Here is a 19,450-nt window from a genome sequence, read left to right as displayed (position 1 = left end):
TTTTTTTTAAATCTGAAAATATATGTAACCTACTACATCTATAGACCTTTCTACCTCTGCAAAGGAGGGGCAAGAGGAATCTTCTCATATCTTTTCTTTCAGGCTTAGTACAGTGGTTGGCATATGGTAGGTACTTAATAAACATTTACTATTACTAACTTTGGGAACAAATTTGTCCTTTACAATTTGACATTAGTTTTTTATTGTTTTGTGTTAATTATGTATACTGTTTTCTTTAATTTCCTTCACTGTCTCTCAGTTCCTATTTCCCTGATTCTTTGTATTTATTATCTTTATTTATGACAGCATAATATCATTCATTCATCACATTGTCTAACTGGCTATTTATTCTCCAACTGGATGGACATCTATTTTGTTTCCAACTCCTTGGTACTTCAAAAAAAAAGTTCTACTTTAAATATTTTGGTATATTTCTTTTTTATCAACAACATCCTTGAGGTCACTAATAGTGGAATCTCTGAACCAAGAGATATGGACACTCTATCCACTTTATTTACATAATTCTAAACTATTTTCAAAATAGATGAACTAATTTACAAGTCCAACAACAATGCATTGATTGATGTTCCTATGTTTTTATAACTCTTTCAACACTGACTATTCCCATCTTTTGTCATATTTGCTGGTATGAAGTGAAATTTCACAGTTTTAATTTTCATTTTGATTATTATTATGGATTTGGAACATTGTTTTTCATATATATATACTTGCTAATAGTTAGCAATTCTTTTGAGGACAATTTATTCATATCCTTGAGAACTTAACATAGATCCTTTCTGTATGAACTATTATCTATCCTGTTTTCCCAGCCCATGCATGTACAATTATTTTTGTTTTTTAAAATTCAAATGTGAGAGTTTATACTTACATCTATTAAGTTTTACCTCACTAGGTCCTACTTATTGTTTTCATCTATAGAGACCTTTAACTACAGGAATATTAAAGTTGGCATTTAATATGCTAACTATCCTTTACAGCTTTGTGTTATCCAAAAACCTGATACACACGTCTGCAGAGTAATTAATAAAAACCACTGACCAGATTTGGGTCATAGATTAGGTCCTTTAGCTCATCAAAACCTCCCTTCTCCCTTAGAAACCTCTCCTTTTAGGTTTAAGGATCCCAGGATCTCATCCCTGGGTGAGAAATATCACTTTCTAGCCTTAAGGCAAGAAAAAACAGAGGTAGCTTTAGTAGGGATGAAGAATAGGAAGAGGAAGAAGGGGGAAAGAGAAAAAATAAAGAAAGGGAAGGAGAGAGATTGGGGGGAGGGCAGATAAAAAGGAAGGAGAAAGACTATATATGTGTTTATGTCCCTTGAGAGAAGCAGAGCAGCCTAACTCTATGCTGCTGGATCTGGATTCTAAGGCTCCTCTCCAAAGACTTCTGAAACTCCTGCCCTTAATAATATATTGTGCATCACACTTTATATACTGATGTTCCCTGAAATACCTTTGCTTCTAAGTTTATCAACATCTTCATCTCCAAATATCATACAGGCATAGATTTGGATTATGTCATCATCCACAAATGCTTCACTTTCACATTCTACAATTCTGAAAATCCTCCATGTCCTTCCAACTCCCTTTATGCTTTACTCCTCTAAACCCCAGTCATTCTACTCTTCTCAGCTTTTCTGGGCTATCACTCCTGCTTTGGTGTTATCTTCCTTTCTTCAAAATATCTTGACATTCCACTTGATTACTCTCTTTACCCACGAGTCTCATGACCCTGATTCTATCATTACAAACACTATCCACTTTCTTTTTTCCTACTCCTATAAATTTGGAGGAAATTATCCAACTAACACTGCTAACCGGGTCCACAACAAATTTCTTTCATGCTTTCAATTCACTTTTTGCACACTAATTCTTTTGCCCTTCCTTAACTGATACTTTATCCCTCCCCCACAGTTGTTCCAAACCTTTTCTTAGACTCCCTATGCTACTGCCTTCATCTAAAACTTAGGCACTGAGGCTATCGACCTCAAACTCCCTCTCTTCTTCGATCACTTCGAGACAACTTCCCCCCCTACCTACCTTCGGCATCTGCTTCCTCTGCTTCCTCAATACCTGCTCCTTTCCACACCATCCCTACCACACACTGAACTCTCATTTCCAGGTCATTAATAAAAGTCTTGATTGCCATGAACCATGGCCCTTTCTCCCCCTTGGCCACTCTGCATCCTCTCCTTCTGGATACTCCCTTCTCTCTCCTCAACCAATTCTACAACTTTGCCCCAACTCAGGTTATTTCCCAGCTTTGATGAAGACTGATCATTCTCTTGCACTCTTCAATCCAGCCAAACTCGCCTCCTCTCTGTTCCTCACTCACACTTGTTCATCTCCCATATTGCTGCCTTGGCATTAGTTGTTCCACACGAGTGGAATGTTCTCTCCTTCCTTTACCTCGAAGTTCCTCTCTTTCTCTAAGATGCAGCTCAAAGACCATCCTTTTATATAAAGTCTTGCCTTATTCCTTTAACTTCTAATGCCTACCAAACTAATCTGTACTAAATTCTGGATATATATGTATTTATTCAATTTATATTTCTGCAATCTATTCTCTTGTATATTTGTTTCCCCCATTACAATAAAAGCGCCTTCAATCTGGAACTATGCTCAAAAAGTTATCAAACTGTGCGTACCCTTTGAGCCAGCAGTGCTACTACTGGGCTTATATCCCAAAGAAATACTAAAGAGGGGAAAGGGACCTGTATGTGCAAAATTGTTTGTGGCAGCTCTTTTTGTAGTGACCAGAAACTGGAAATTGAGTGGCTGCCCATCAATCAGTTGGAGAATGGGTGGATAAGTTATGGTATATGAATTTTGTGGAATATTAATGTTCTGTAAGAAACGACCAGCAGGATGATTTCAGAGAGGCTTGGAGAGACTTACAGGAACTGATGCAGAACCAGGAGATCATTGTACACAAGAAGATTACGTGATGATCAATTCTGACAGATTTGGCTCTTTTCAATAACGGGATGATTCAGGCCAGTTCCAATGATCTTGTGATGGAGAAAGGCATCTGCACCCAGAGAGAGGACTCATAACATAGTATTTTCACTTTTTTGTTGTTGATAGCTTGTTTTTTTCTTTTCTTTCTCATTTTCTTCCCTTTTTAATCCAATTTTTCTTAAGCAGCATTATAATTGTGGAGATATATTTGAAGAAACTGCACATGTCTGATCTATATAGGATTTTTTTGCTGTTGAGGGAAGAGGAAAAGGGAAGGAGGAATGTTTGGAACAAGGGGTTTTGCGAGGGTGAATGTTGAAAACTCTTTGCACATGTATTTTGAAATATAGAAAAAAAGCAATGTAAGCTCCTTGTGATTAGGGATTGTTTTGGTTTTTTTGTACTTGTATGTATCCCCAAGACCTACTAGTAAAGTTCTAGGCAAATAATAGGTTCCTGATAAATGCTTGCTGATTGATTTTTGAGATAGTTGTTGTGATAGTTCTTTTTCTATCTCTTGAATCAATTCTCCTTGATTTAGTTTGCAAGATTATTATCATGTCCTTCCTTCTTTGTATGGGTGTACTACAGGACTCTCCCTTAGATCCTCTCTTCTCTCACTACATCCTTTCTTTTGATGACATCTCATAAATCCCCATGAGTTCATCTATTTTCTCTACAGGTAGCTAAATGGTGCAACGGACACAGGTCAGGGCAAGGAAGGTATGAATTCAAATCTGGTGCCAGACACACACTAACTGTGTGACCTTGGACAAGTCACTTAAGTTCTGTCTCACCTTCCTTACCTGTAAAATGAGGGTCTGCTGTGAGGATAAAATAAGATTTGCAAATCACTTAGCACAGTGGCTGATCCACAGTAGGTGTTTAATGCCTTTTTTTTTTTTTTCTTCCTCCATAGGCAGATGGTTCACTAATCTACACAGCTAGCCCTACTCTTTCCCATGAACTCTAGTTCTGCATCCTAATTTATCTGCTTGACATCTTCATTTGAATAGCCCATTAATATCTCAAACTCAACATGTCCCAAAGAGAATTAATTTTCTTTTTTCCCAACTCCATTTATCCTCCTACATTTTCCTTCTTTTGTAAAGGGAATTCATGTTCACAACTTAGAAGTCTAATCTTTGACTTAATCTCTATATCCAATGATTTAATCTGGTAGAGTCTAGAACTCTAGCATTCAGCAACTTTTTCATATTACTCCTACTTGTCTTCTCACATCAAAACCACTCTTGTCTAGATCTTTATCAACTCTCACCAAACAACAGAAAGAGCCTCCTAATTAATTTACAGGAATCTAGTTTCCCCTTCTCCACAATCTATCATTCACACAACAGCTGGTTTTATATTCTTCAATCACAGGTCTGATTAGGTAATCCCCTCACACAAAAAACTCTAGTTGTTTGTTTCCCTCTTGCTTCCAGTATGAAATGCCAACTCCCGATGACACTGAAAGCTCTTCCAGCCCAGAGTTAGCCCATCACTGCCTCTCACTTCCCTGTACAGTCTTCTGTCTCCTGGTTCTCTTCTCAGGAGCACTCCTCTTCCTCACCTTGACTTCTTGGAGCTCCAAGCTTCTTTCAAGGTTTGGCTCATGTGCCACTCCTTTAAGAGCATGTTTCCCAGTTGTTAGTTCCCCACCCACAAGCTCAAGAACTACTTGGAGTTTTTTCTGCATGTGGACAGTATGTATTTATCTCTGAACACACTATAGCCAACCAGGAGAATGAATCAATCAGCAAGACATTTATTAGATGCCTACTATGGGACAGGAACTGTAGAAGGCAATGTAGATCCAAGATACAAGAACAGAACAAATCATAGATAATATATACACACATATTCATGTGGGCAGCTAGGTGACAGTGTACGAAGTGCTGGGCTTGGAGTCTAGAAGACATCTTCCTGAGTTCAAATCTCATCAAATCTCATCTCAACAATTACTAGTTTTGAGAGTCTGGCAAGTAACTTAAGCCTGTTTGCCTCAGCTTCCTCATCTATAAAATGAGTTGGAGAAGGAAATGGAAAACAGTATTTTTGCCAAGAGAACCACAAATAGGACCATGAAAATTCAGACATGACTGATAAACAACTAAAAACACACATGTGTAACATATAAATAGCATAAAAATGAAGTGAATCAGTATATGCTAAATTAAATAAAAAGTAGTTTAAGGAGAGAACTAGCAACTGGGGGGGGGTAAAGAAAGGCTTTAAGGAAACAGCAAGTGGCAAATCATGATAATGGAAAATGGAGATGACTAATTTGCCTAGATTGTAGAGTGCAGGAAGGGATAGGGGATGTTTAAGGAGGCTGGAAAGATAGGTTGGGAAGAAATGGTAGAGAGCTTCAAAAATAAATAGAAGAACTTCTGTTTTATCCTAGGGGCATAGGAAGTCACTGGAATTGATTAAAGAATTCCTATGGTCACGTTTGTGCTTAAGGATAATTATTCTGATAACAATATGTAAGAAGAATTAAGAGTTCTAATTCTAAGCAATGGAAACAATTAAGAGATTCTTGTGACAATATAGACAAGAGGTTTTCAGAGTTAGTTAAATAGAGAAGGGGTCTGATATCAGAGATGCTATGAAGGTAGAAATAGCAAATACTTGGCAACAGATTGAACATGTGGGAGTGACCAAGAGGATTCAGGAATAATGCTAGAGTTACAAACTAGAAAAAAGGTGGTGCCTCCAAGAGAAAAAGGGAAATTTTGGAAGAGGGAAGCTTTTGAGGAGAAAGATCAGTTCCAATTCATTGTGGGACATGTTGAATTATCTTTGGGGCACCTAGTTTGAAATCTCCAATTAATTAGTGATTCAGGAATGAAGTTCTCAAGAGCACTGGGGTTGGATATATAGATCTGTTAGTCTTCTAACTATAAAGTCTGGGCTAACTCTCTGGAGGGCCTCAGAATCAATCAGAGTCCAGATCAGTCAAAGTCCTTGGTCTTTAGAGGGAGAAGTGAAGAAGGCAGTCCAGCTGCCATGTAGCTTGCCAAAGATGGATCCCGGATTCTGGAGCCTGGAGTCTGCAGCCTCTCTTCTCCTTTTCCTGCAGCCAAGTACCCTGACCTCACTCCCTCCTCCCCTAATTCTTGCCTATGATTACCTCATCACCACACATTCAGCAAGTGCCAATGGTGAGGAGAGCCATCACATCAACCTCTCATCTAAGTATATGCTTATAGAGCCATTAACTCACATCAAATAGGTAATTAGCCTTAAATGCTCTCCTGTCTGATTCAAGCACACCTCTTCAGAGTTTCATCCCTCTATTTCTAACAGCCACACAATGTCTGAGACAAGACATTGTCCCAGCATGGAAGAGAGAAAGCAGAGGGGACTAGAACAAAACCTGGGGAAATAGCCACAGTTAAATGTGTGCAACATGGATGATGAGCCAGCAAAGGAGACTAGGGACTGCTTGGTCATATAGAAGAACCAAGAGACACAGAGGAGTATTCCATAGGAGTGGTTGGGTCAACAGTGTTAAATGTAGCAGAAAGGTCCAAAAAAGTGAGCACTAAGAAGAGGTCATCTGATTCAGCAATTAGGACATTACAGATAACTTTGGAGAAAAAGAGTTTCAACATTGTGATGAGGCTGGAAGCCAGATGGCCCTGGGTTGAAAAGGTGGAGGAGATGAAGCGGAGGCAATAAATGCAGACAGCGTTTTCAAGGAGTTTGACTTAGAGAGGGAGGAGAGATACAGGATAGAAAAGTAAGGGCCCTAAGGCAGAAGCTGTCTTACTTTTCTATCTGTACTTCCAGCCCTGAGAACAGGGCACAATACTTAAGTTCTCAGTAAATACTTGTTGTACTTGCAAAGGCAGCCTGGGCCCACTGACCCTTATGTAGTCAGAGCAGGGGGAAGCCATCTCCTCTGGGCTTGCTATCTTCTCCTTTGTTACTGACATGTCTCTTTCCTTCTCTTTCTTTTCTTCTCTCCCTGCTAAATCTGACTTCCAAAGAAAGCATATTTAGACCATCAGAACTGCCCCTTCAGATTAGTTCCATGACTAACCCCTAAAGCTATCTCTAAAGGAAGAGTCAGTCTTCATATAAGAGCCATGGTTCTGCTAGATTATCCTGAATTCTTCATCTGTTACAGTGAATTCTAAGTGTGGGTACTATGAGGAGGTGGTCTGCCTTTTTGGGAATCAGAGGAAGGAATGTGTAAGAGTCAAAATACCCCTGAAGAGAAGTAAAATTAGCCAACAGGGAGTTGTCTCCCCTCACCCCATGAATGCCTACTGCAGGTATTGGGGCTAAGGATGGGAGAAATCTCTTCTACCACTATTGCCAGTTCTCCTTGGCACAAGCGTTGCACAACTATATCTTCTCTGGTATGCTAGCAGGAAAATGGAGCTGTTCACCATCTGTTCATCACCGGGAAGGACCTACGGCCCTGCTATCAGAATCATTTGACTTGTAAAGCTCAGAAATGGATGTTGCCCATCCCCTAGTCAAGGACAAAAAGGGAGGTCTTAAAGACCACTTGTTATGTTTCTGGCCTCAAGGAACTGCTAGGTAGGATCAGATGACCTCTCAAATGTCACTTATAACTCTTAAGTTTTTAGGATTCCAGGGATGTGGCCAGAGATCAGAAAGGAGGGTTTGGGATAGAATGGCCCAGACAGGGGCCAAATGGGACAACTGGTATAAAACCACCTTCTCCCCTTTGAATTCCCTTACCTGGCAAGAAGAGTAACTCCCTCTTCATGGCCTTCAGATGTCTTCATCAGCTCCCAGCCACCTTCTAGACCCATACAGGTGATGACCTCTTCACTTCCTCCACGGAATAGCATGGCTTGCAGTGTCTCCACAGCACAACTAGAGAGGAACAGGATTTGTCTACTTAGCTTATCCCAAAGAGAGCATTCTCACTGCCCCAAGGGGTTTTAGAAGAATTTTTTCTTTCCTCTCCTTGGTTATCAGAACCTACCAGCAGGACAGAACCTAAGGCCTAACTGAGTTCCTAGAGGCATGTATGTGGAGGTAATAAAAGCTTCTAGTTGTACTTAAGGCTTGCTGAGTCAGACAGCACACCTATGGCTAGAAGAAGTCACCATGACCAGCTCAGAGCCAACACCTAGGTGAAGCATAAGTATTACATTGTCAGACTTAAATAAATAGGACTTATGAATTCATTGTATATAAACCTATATGTACCTGTCTCAATACCTGCCCAAGGAGCCAGGCAAACCCAAGGATGATCTCCCCAAAATCACTGCAAATGACAGAACACTGGGCTTATTACTGATATTTATCTGCTTTCAACATGCACACAGGTCCACACTCACATATGTACTCACACTTTTGTACATATATTCATGTGGTTCACTATGCAGGAGTACCTTGATATTCTAAAGCATAGCCCAGTATGCTATCTTTTGTTTTTCTCTTTTCTTTCAGGAAGGCCCTGATTAAACTTCTCAGTGACAAAAAATGAATTCAGAAAAATCTATCACATGAATGAGAAAGTCAATTGCTCTGTACTTAAAGTCCAGTTTTACCAATCTTTCAAAACTGTGTGCATATGTATGTGGGGCAAGGAGATCCAAGGGGATAAACAATTCCCCAAGATATCATACTTAGAATAATAATGACAATAGACATTTATATAGCATTTTATAGTTTTCAAGGGGCAGCTAGATAGTACCGTAGATAAGAGTGCCAGGACTGAAGGCAGGAAGACCTGATTGAGAGCTGTGTGATCCTAGGCAAGTCACTTAATCCTGTTTGCCTCAATTTCCTCATTTGTAAAAATGAGCTGGAGAAAGAAGAAGCAAACCACTCCCATATTTTTGCTAAGAAAATCCCAATGGGATTGTGAAAAGTCAGACATGATTGAAATGACTGAACAACAACATAGTTTGAAAAGTATTCTATATACCTTATTTTATTTGAAACTTACAATAATATTGTGAGATACTACAGATATTATTATCCTCGTCTTACAGATGAGAGAATTGAGAGTCACTGGGGTTAAGTGATTTACCCATGGTCATCCAGCAAGGATGTATCAGAGGAGGGACTGAATTCAGATCTCTCCTAACTCCAAAACCAACACATTCCCAACTACATTATATGACCTCTCTCAGAGGTCACCTAGTCCAAACTGTATTCAAGAAGAAATCCCCTTGCCAGCAATTCTAAGAGATGGTTATCCAGCTTCTGCCTAAGGTAACAGGGAACTCCTTATCCCTGAAACAACACCTTCACTTTAGGACAATTAAAATTGTTGGTAAATTTTTCTCTGTCAAGTTGAAATTATTTGTGTCCCTGCAATTTCCATCTTTATGTCTGTTTTTTAAATTGTCTCTTAGGCACTTCATTTGAAGAAATTGGTATTAGAACAAAGCTAAAGCACACTATCAAGTTTGGAGAGGAGATAATCACAATCAGTTTACACTCCAGCCACAATAAAGTCCAGTACACACACATACACACACACACACACACACACACACACACACACATATACACAGAGCCTTCCTATATGAGTTGTACATGAGGCAAGAGAAAAGGTTTAAGGAGTCAGTTCTCCACTACTTGCAGGAGAGAGTGGTTCTCTACTCTTATATCAAGGACAGTGAATACAGGGTGCCCAATATCCAAGTTGGATAAGAATGTTTCCTAAAGATAATAGGAAGGTATGACTGCAAGTGGGAAGCTTTGAGCAGTCAAGAATCAATCTCAGTCATACAAAAGATTGAAGGAAGTTGAGGGAGTTGAGTGCAAAGTCCTTATGTTCTACTTTGAGAAACTGAAAACAATAGAGGCTAATCATACAAATACTAAGAGGAGAGAAAGAATGACGGAAAGGGAGAAGGAGAGAAAAAAAAAAGAAAAGAAAGAGAGAGAGAGCAGAGTCCTTGGAGAACAGGATCCAATTGTGGAGCCTCAGTTCTCTGTAGGCACTACTGAGGCCCAGCTATGATTGTGCTCATCAAGACATGGGAATAAGCAAGGATCTGGTTCAAGGGACTAGGTGAGAAAGTGGCAGACCAAAATGCCAAGTGACAAAAGGAGAAAGAATCTAAAACGAATAAGGAATGATGATCCAGGAAAGAGTTAACAAATATTAGATTCTGGTCTATTATAAAGTAAGCTCAGTCAATAGCAGCTCACTGTTTCCAATGACAACTATCTATGCACTGGACTGATATTTCTCAATAGCAATGCCAGTCTTAACCCAGTAATGAACCTTGGCTCATAGACTTAGCAAAGGCACAGCAATCAGAGATCATTAATTTGACAATAACCCAAGAGAGAGGAACTAGCCAATTTGTTGTTTTTTTAAAAGGTTTTTATTTTCAAAACAAATGCATAATTTTCAACACTCACCCCTGCAAAACCTTGTGTACCAAACTTTTTTTCTTCTTCTCTTCCCTTCACCCCCTTATTCCTTATAGGACAAGTAACCCAATATATGCTAAACATGTGCAATTTATCTATACATATTTCCATATTTATCATGTACAAGAAAAATCAGATCAAAAAAGGGAAAAAAACAAAGAAATACTAAAGCAGGGAAAGGGACCTGTATGCGCCAAAATGTTTTTGTAGTGGCTAGAAACTGGAAACTGAGTGGATGTCCATCAATTGGAGAATGGTTGGGTAAATTATGGTATATGAAGGTTATGGAATATTATTGTTCTGTAAGAAATGACCAACAGGAGAAATACAGAGAGGCTTGGAGAGACTTAAATCAACTGATGCTAAGTGAAATGAACACCTTCCAAACACCCAAAAGGAGCCTAGCAACCATACTTCAAAAAATCATTTAAGAAAATTGCCCAGACTTCTTAAAACCTGGGTTGGAAAAGTATGAATACATTTAACCCATTGCTTACCTTCTGGAAGATTCTCAAAATGAAGTTTCCAGGAACATCATAGTTAATCTAGAAATTTCAGATCTATGAAAAAACACTACAAGCATCCAGAAAGAAAGAATTCAAGAACTAAAGAGCCACATCCAGAATCACACACAATTTGGCAGCTACCACAGTGAAGAACCAGAGAGCTTGGAATATGACAATCCAGAAGGCAATTTATAGCCAAGAATAACCAACCCAGCCAAACTAAGTATAATGCTACAAGGGAAAACACACCTTTAATGAAACAGAGCATTTTCCAAGAATTACTTAAATTACTTAATTTAAAAGACCAGAGCTACAGAGAAATTTCAATGTATCAACAGGAGTCAATAAAATAAAAATTAAAAAAAAAATAAAAAGGCAAACATGAATGAATAATTATAAGGAATTTAAGAACAAACTGCTTACATTCTAACAGGGGAAGATGACCTACACATGTCCCCTCAGAATCCTATTATCATCAAGGGTCATAGAGAGAATCTAATTAGAAGGTCTGGGAATTATTCTGTTCTGTTTCAATGACCTGAAAAGAATTCACTGGAGAGGAAAGAGAGGGAGGAAAGTTGGGGGAAATTATCTTACATAATTGAGTTTACAGGTAGAAGTATATACAAAGAGGAAAGGATAAGGGAAGCAGCTGACACAAATTTCCTTCTCATCTGAACTAGTCAAAGTGGGAAGGGGAAGGGAAAGGAATAAGCACTCACTACAAGGCACAAACTGTGCTAACTAACTTTACAAATATGTTCACAGACATCTTAGGAGGTATGCACTGTTATAATCCTCATTTTACAGTTGAGAACATGGAGACAAAGAGAGGTCGATGACCTGCTCAAGGTCACACAGGCCCCATATTTGAATTCTCCAGGCTCAGCATTCTTTCTACTGTACTGCCTAGCTGCCTCCTAAAGGCTCTTTCCCTTCTCTTTTCCCTTTCTTCCTCTCGCCTTCTCTCCTCTTCTTCTCTCCCTCCTTTTTCCTTTCCTCCCCCCTTCCTCCCTCTCTCTCTCTCTCTCTCTCTCTCTCTCTCTCTCTCTCTCTCTCTCTCTCTCTCTCACACACACACACACACACACACACACACACACACACACACACACACACACACACACACACACTACATTTCACTCAGCAGGGAGGTCAGTAGGGGAAGGAAAGAAGAGGATAATTAAAGGGAGATAGATATATGGAAGGATAAGACAAATGTACAAAAACAGCTCTTTCTGAAGTGGCAAAAAAAAAATTGGAACAGAGAGATATCTATCAATGGGAAAATAATTGAATAAATTATGGAATATAAAAATAATAGAATACTATTATTGTGTAAAAAATGATAAAGGGGATGATTTCAGAAAAACTGATGCAGAGTGAACTGAGCAGAACCAGGAGAAAGACAATAATATTGAGGGGTTTTAAAATATATATTATATATTTACTGTTTATTCTTTTCACAAAAACATTTGCTCTCATAAAACAAAATACAATCTTATAAAAAGATTTACTGAAGGACAATAATACTGTAAAGTCAGCTTAAAAAACTTGGGAACTCTGATCACCCTAATGACCTACACCAAGATTCCACAGGACTATTTGCTGGAGACATGCTTCCTATCTTCTGATAGAAAGATGAAAACGAAAGGAAAAGGGAGAGAAGGCAACATTTTGCTGAAAGGGAAATAAAGGAAGAGAAGCAGGAGAGGCTTAATTTTTAGAAAAAATAAAAACTCATGGCAAAGAAATCAGATAGGAAGCTATTACAATAATCCAGGCAACAGGTGGGAAAGCAATCTGACACACAGTGATAGCAGTAGCAACCAAAGGAAGAGGATATTTCAAAAGTAAAAGTTACAGGATTTAAGTGAAGTAGAATGAACAGGAAACCAAAGATGACCCTGAGGGCTCCCCATCCTTGAATTAGAGTCACAGTGATGTTTCTTCTCATAAACATATTTTTATAAACACATTTTATCTAAACAAGCTTCATATAAAGGTGAGCTCCATGACGCCCAAACTCTTAAGAGTCTATGATTCTATTACAATTATTCAAAACACTATTTTAAGCTTTACAAAGTACTTTTCTCACAAGTATTATTATCCCCATTAATGTTAATAATAGTTTTATCCCATTTTACCTTAGAAAGACTAAGTGACTTATCTATGGTCACACAGCTGGTTAGAAGCAGAACCCAGATTCAAACTACCTTAAACACAGCTGGTATTTGACCAACTTTCCTCCTTTATTAATGCTATTTCCTCTGCTTGTAATATCCTTCTCCATCATCAAATTGTCAAAATCTGACCCATTTTTCAAGACTCTGTTTAAATGCCATTTATTTCCAGCCAAGTGATTCCTCCCTTCTCTGAACTATTAGAAGAGGTTTTTTTTAGGCAGCCCTCTTATCACAGCCTACTTTAAATTAGAGCAACTTCTAGATTTTATTTGTTAGAAGACTTCTGACTCCTTTGAGGGAAGAAACTGTCATTTCTCTTTGAACCTCTCAATAAAAAGTGCTTATACAATACAATGTGCTTAGTTAACATTTGTCAAACTGAATTTGATACTATAAATGATAGGAAACCTGAAGAGGGGTACACAAATTTCCTGCTTGGTATATAACTAAAGCCTCCACATCCCTCTGACAAACCAATCATACGTCCCAAGTTGCTCATCTGATTCTTCAGTGTTAGGGCTTCCACAGGGCAGGAAAATGAGGAACTTTGACCCTAAAGTAAAAATCCAATGAGGGTGGGGGCACTGCTTGGTGGGTGGTGCCAAGGCGGGGCCTTCTGGCTACATGGGTCTCCAGCTGCCTTGGGGAAACTTCCTGGCCATTCCAGATTCTAATCCCAAGCTCCCATCTCATTCCACTTGGCTGAGCCCAACATCTGGATTGTTAATTTTAATTGTTCCATAAAGCACACTGGGCAGCCTAGCTCTGCTCCTTTAGCACCTTCTGTGCCATGTGTGGGGAACACTTCTGAGCTAACTTTGTTTAGCCCAACCAAGCTGCTGTGGCCCCCTGCCAGGGCAGAGGACCTTCCCCTCCTCCTCTTACATCCCTTCCAGCTGCCTTCGGCTTTTACTACTAAGGGGTAGATGGCACACCTGGGTACTTCCCCACCCCAGACACCTCTAAGGCTGGCTACAGATCTCTTTCCCCTCCCCCGCAGGGTTTCAAGTTGGGCATGTCAGACAAATGCCTACCCCACTCTTCAGGCCACTCTTTCTTAAGCATGAAAGGGGCATGTCTTTGCTGACCTTCCAGACCTCCTTCGTAGACACCTGGGCACCTGTGCTGCAAAGGAGATGAGGGTCATAAGAGATGTGTCTGGTTCAGCATTCCTAGTCCTGGATGAAATCTGGGCACTACTACAGCTGACCAGGTTTCAAAATGCCATAATTAAAGCAAGATGCCCTGCTTGTTCCAATAAGGACTCAATGGATAGAGCACTGGTCTTGGAATCAGCTGGGCCTGAGTTCAAATATGGCCTCAGACATTCAACACTACCTAACTGTGTGACCCTGGGCAAGTTACTCCATCTCAGTCAAAACAAACAAAAAAATCAAAATAGAAAATTCTATGAAATCCACATAACATTTCTATTCTAATCAATAAGGGTTCAATAGCATTCAGCTTTGTGAGATACATTAGCCTGAGCTATTTCCACTAGCCTTAGCCCGCTCACTTAGGGACTCTCAAACCAAACATCTCCATTTCCTATCCCTTGGCCTTTCCCTGAAAATGACAACTAGATCAGTTCAATGCTTCAATCACTACAATCCAAGGGAGTCCTCATTCTATACTCATCAATAAATTTTTATTAATTACTTTCCTCCTATGCGTCAGACACTTTACTAGGACCTGGTATTACAAATCCAAACCTGAGACAGTCCCTGCCCCCAAGGAGTTTGCTTTCTTTGAGCACTAAGCCACTTCCTATTCAATCAACTCCCAAGATACTAAAGGTTCTTTGGGACTAAAGTGGGTTTCCAGCGCTACCTCTTCCCCCCTCCCCAAACCCATTTTTCACCCCAACTTAACCACCTCAGCAACAAGAACCATTCAGTACAGTGTTGTCACAAGGTAGGAAGGAATGGAGAGAGTAAGATCAGTTAATGGTAAAGATTCTGGGATATTTCTTATGTTAGGTTTTAAAATCCATATTCAACTTGTTGTAATCTAGAAATCCCTGAGACTAGTGATGAAGAAAAGTCTATAAATCCAGGAGCAGGAAGGAAAGTGAGAGCAGGATTAAAGAAGGAAAATGAAGTGAGGGAGTTTAGAAAGAGGAAGAGGCCTTCACCACATCTGAGCTTCACCGGGGGAAAGGACCTGAAGCTAAAAGTACAGGATAGAGTGTGTGAAGGAAAATAAGTTAAAAGAGTAGTAGACAGGAAAAAGGGGGGAAACATAGTAAACCAGGTCATTTAGAGAGAGGATAGGCAATGCTTTCAGTGTGTAAGAGGCAAAAGGAGTGCCTTAGGGCAGTGGGATGAGAAAAAACTGATATTGGGGGGGGGGGGAGTACAGCAATTGAATACAATGAGAAAAAGGCTGAGAAAGGACCAAAAGGAGGGACACTGGAGGAGCTGGAAAGGGTAGTGAGTGAAAGGTAGTGTCTATATAGGGACACAAAGACTTAAGGTCATGTCAGCTGACTTAGTTGTTCAAAACAAGATACTGAGTCAATGAATTGATAAACTGATAAAAATCAAAGAAAAAACCAAGAAGTGGATGAAAAAGTAACTGCAAGCACTGAGTATGCATGCTTAATAAGCTAATTAATATTAACTTTTCCTCCCCCAAGGAGTTTTCAGCTGGTTTTGAACATGGATTTATATGATTTAGGCATGTCAAGGTGGACTATCCAATGAGAGAACCAGGAAATCTGTTAATTTCATCATCCCCAGCCAATGGGGTGATGAGGGAGAGACTTTGTGCTTTGGGACAAAAAATAAAAAGCTCATTCTCGTGTCCAGGGCGGATCTTCCCAGGAACTGCCCCTTGGATGGCTGCCTGCTTCTTGCAAGAGTCATAAATAGCCAACTTCATACTCCTGAGTCCTTTTTGTCTTTGCAGCAAATTTTTCACAACAGACTATAATGAATATAAGGAGAAAGTTAAGAACTTGACTGAAAATGTAGTAAGGGCTAGGGGCTTATGCCTCCTTTCTGCCAGTCTGCATTTTGAGGGAAATCCAACCATCAATACTCCCGATTTCTGGACAGTTGGCCTCAATGCCCACTGGTCTCAGGAGTCTGGGGAGGGCCTCTGGGCTAACTCTGCCGGACCCCATTGCTATATGACCAGCCTTTCCCCTGTCAGGCTGCAGAGATACTGGCCTTTTGAGAACACTTGATTATAGACCATGAACATTCTTGCTCTAAGTTCCCTTTCTCCACAGCGTCCCACAGGAGCTTCCTCCCTTTCCAACAAAAGCCAGGGGCTTCCAGAGTTGCTCCTAGCCAAGCTATCCTATTTACCTTCATGGTCTCTCTCTGGCATTAGGAGCCACGAAGCTTTCTAACTCAAAAGTCCTACAGGAAATTACTTTGATATTGTAACCACCTCCTGGGGGCAAGTCTGGAAGTTAGAGGCTGTGCATTTTTCTCCACTTCGGATAAACTATTTTCCCCTATTAATCAGCAATGACGTTGGGGCCAGGCAGCCAGAACCGTCTTTTGCATGGAGGGCAAAAAGCAGATGATGGCTGCCTGGGCTAGTGCCTGCATGTGCCACACTGGGCTCCAGACCTGTCACAATCCCAAGCCTGACCCCTCACTACCCTTGCTGTACAAACGCCACAGCTCTGAAATCACACCTGCAGTGGGAAGAAAAGATGGGTGAAGGAGGGGAAAAAAAAGTCTTTGCTGAAACCCATATCACATTTCTTTCCATTTGTAGCCAATTCTGAGGATCTCCAGATGATGCTAAAGCATAAAGGGGGCCCTGGAGAGGCAAGGCCATAACCATTGTTAGTTCCTCCTTCATATTGCTAGGTCCACGGATAGACAAAAGAAAGGTCCCATGTCTTCTGAGGCTTTCTGTCTCCATTCCCTCCCAGCTCCCAATGCCAGTCACAGGCTGACGAGGGGAAGCCCCCCTAAAAACATATGGAGCACTGATTTCACAGCTGGGAATCAATGACCAGAGAGTCATTCCAAGACTATATCAGTCCTCAATAGCAGAAATAGCAGACAGGACTCAGAAAGGAACCAGAAAGCTTTTACCTTGGGCTTCTTTATGGACTGGGTAAATGCTAGAGATATGAAGGTGAAGATTATGTAATAAGTAGCTTACAGAAACAGGACAAATTAATTGGGGCAAATTAGGCCAAAACCTAAGCAAGAGTCTCAGTTCTCTGTTCTGACCCTCCTAGAGAAAAAGTAGCTGAACAGGCTCATGAGGCGTCCATTCATGAGTGCATGTGCATATGGTCCCTCTTGACTCTCCCTAAATTTTAGTGTCCTGTGGTCCATTTATCCTTTCTTTCTTTTTCTCTAACAGGGTCAGCACTGTTCAGCCTGTTGATCAGGAGTAGGGAGAGGTCACTAAAGGGCTGAGATGTTCAAGTGGTGAAGAGGAACAAATGTCTAGAACCTCAGACAGAACTGGGTCAACCACACGCCACTCGAGGGGGCTTCTGCCTCTAAACCTGTTCACGATGCCATTTGCTGGCTCCAGATTTACTTTCCTGGGTTACAAATGGTCACTCTGAGTGCCTTTAAATTTCTTCTGGTTTTTTACATAGAACTTGAGAGGGAGGACAGGCAAGAGCCAACCTTAAGGTCAGCCCACGAAACCAGGGAGGCAACAACAAGCCTATGCCATTCAAAGAGGAGCCAGACCACCTGCCAGGGCGCTGCAGCCCCGCTTTGCCGACCAGTGCTGAACTAGACCAAGAAAAGCCCATGTGCTGTGATCATAGACAAATTCTGTCAGATGCTGGGTTATTTTCACTCAGATGACACAAAGAGAAAGAGAATACCTGATTAACTCGAGTCCTTTCTTTGAGGAGGTGGGCAGTGGTAGCTTCTCAATTTTATTAAACATGTGGCCTGAATAAAATCCTAATCAGATAGCAGCTTTCTTATCCAACATAATAACTTGCTTCCATCCATTACAGCTTTTTGGCTGGAAAAATCACCATTTGAATTAGTGGCAGCTTTCCAAGCTGAAAAGAGAGCCTATCACTTTAAATTTTGATCAGCTATACCAAATTTAAAGTGATAAAACTCATTTTTGGCTTAGAAATCCATTAGCAATTTAGATGAGTGTTCCTATTTCTTTTCTTTTTCTTAACCCCTAGGGTTATTTTAGCTGCCCTTAAAAGATACTTATTTCTAAGCATATGTTTTCATAGCATTTACTTTTAACACTGCTAGGATTTTGCTACATGTACAAAATATAACTTCATCGATGTTAGAATAAGTATTACTTCATCCATCCAACCCTGAAAATACTTCTCCCACAGTGATAAGTGGACACATGGCTTCCTTACAACTGAGTCTTTAAGACTTCACAGGAGCCTCAGGCTGACAGTGGCCAGGTGTTTCTGGCCCCAGCATAAACATCACTTTAGGCTGCTAACCTCTGAGGCCCTGAGGGCTGGCAGCCTACAGTAGTACTAAGGGGTATCTCACAGGTTATGTTATGATCTGGTCCTTCCATAAGCAAAGCAGCTCCAGCAATGAATCCTCTAGCTCAGGGCTCAGTACTGTCTCTATCCCCTTTCATATTTTCCATTTGTTTTGTGAGGTGCCTAGAAGGTTCTGGCAGATGGGCCTCCTATAAATAAAGTTTATGAGATGATCCTGAGGACTGGGTGAGCTGAGGCTGCAGTGGCAGCTGCCCAGACTTAAAGCACCACCCAATGGCTGATCAGACAGGTTGTACCAGACTCACTAGGTTGGAGGCCACCTCTGGACCAGGCAAAACTAGTAGTCCAGGAGGTTGTTCAAGTGGGAGAAAAAAAGAGAAACATATTGGCAGACAAAGAAACAGAGGCCCTGGACATTCTGCTTCAGCACCACTTCTGTAGTAGATGTCTATTTGCTCACCACACAGGCTGCGGGATTTCAATTTGTTTCAGGCTATAAAGGAGGCAGGGTAGCTAAAGGTGGAAACCTCTAACTTCCCCTGACATTTATCAGCCACAAACTGGTCCTGGTCATGCCAGATATGGTCTGGCCAACCTTTCAGAAGACTGCAACACAGAATGAGAGCATTAAGAGAACTGGGGAAGAGGGAGGCTTCTCATTTGCCTCCTGTAGCTCCGTTTTTATTTCTAGCCCAAGGTCTTCATCTTACCTCTGGCCACTCTCTCTTGCTGTTCAGAAGAGGCAGCTGAGAAGCCAGCAGCACCACACAGTCAAGTACACAGGGCACCTCAGGATGCGACAGATGTGATTATAGTGTCTGAGACCTGAGGGGCTTTCTGCAGGATGTCAGGCCTGATTACAAAGAAGGCACCATCAATCTCTGGGCCTATGGCTAACACCAGCATAACCCTTGCTAAACTGATAGTTAGTTCTTCAGATCTGACTAGATAATAGTA

General features: G+C 40.7%; 1 protein-coding gene across 4 annotated transcripts in view; it reads right to left on the bottom strand.

Annotated features, from left to right (window-relative positions):
• MROH1 (maestro heat like repeat family member 1) overlaps positions 1 to 19,450 on the bottom strand; it is a 175,589-nt gene that overhangs the window by 21,689 nt on the left and 134,450 nt on the right. For 3 of the 4 annotated variants that reach the window (XM_074262772.1, XM_074262781.1, XM_074262789.1), the window contains one exon: positions 7,704 to 7,841. In XM_074262772.1, the coding sequence (XP_074118873.1) occupies positions 7,704 to 7,841 (138 nt within the window). Of the gene's footprint in view, positions 1 to 3,046; positions 3,232 to 7,703; positions 7,842 to 19,450 lie in introns of those variants that run through there. The other variant, XM_074262799.1, reaches the window with a different exon arrangement.

This window comes from Sminthopsis crassicaudata, chromosome 1 (genome assembly GCF_048593235.1).
Source record: "Sminthopsis crassicaudata isolate SCR6 chromosome 1, ASM4859323v1, whole genome shotgun sequence".
Classification (NCBI taxonomy): domain Eukaryota; kingdom Metazoa; phylum Chordata; class Mammalia; order Dasyuromorphia; family Dasyuridae; genus Sminthopsis; species Sminthopsis crassicaudata.
Note: the sequence above shows the minus strand (reverse complement) of the source record. Positions and strands in the feature narration are given on the sequence as shown.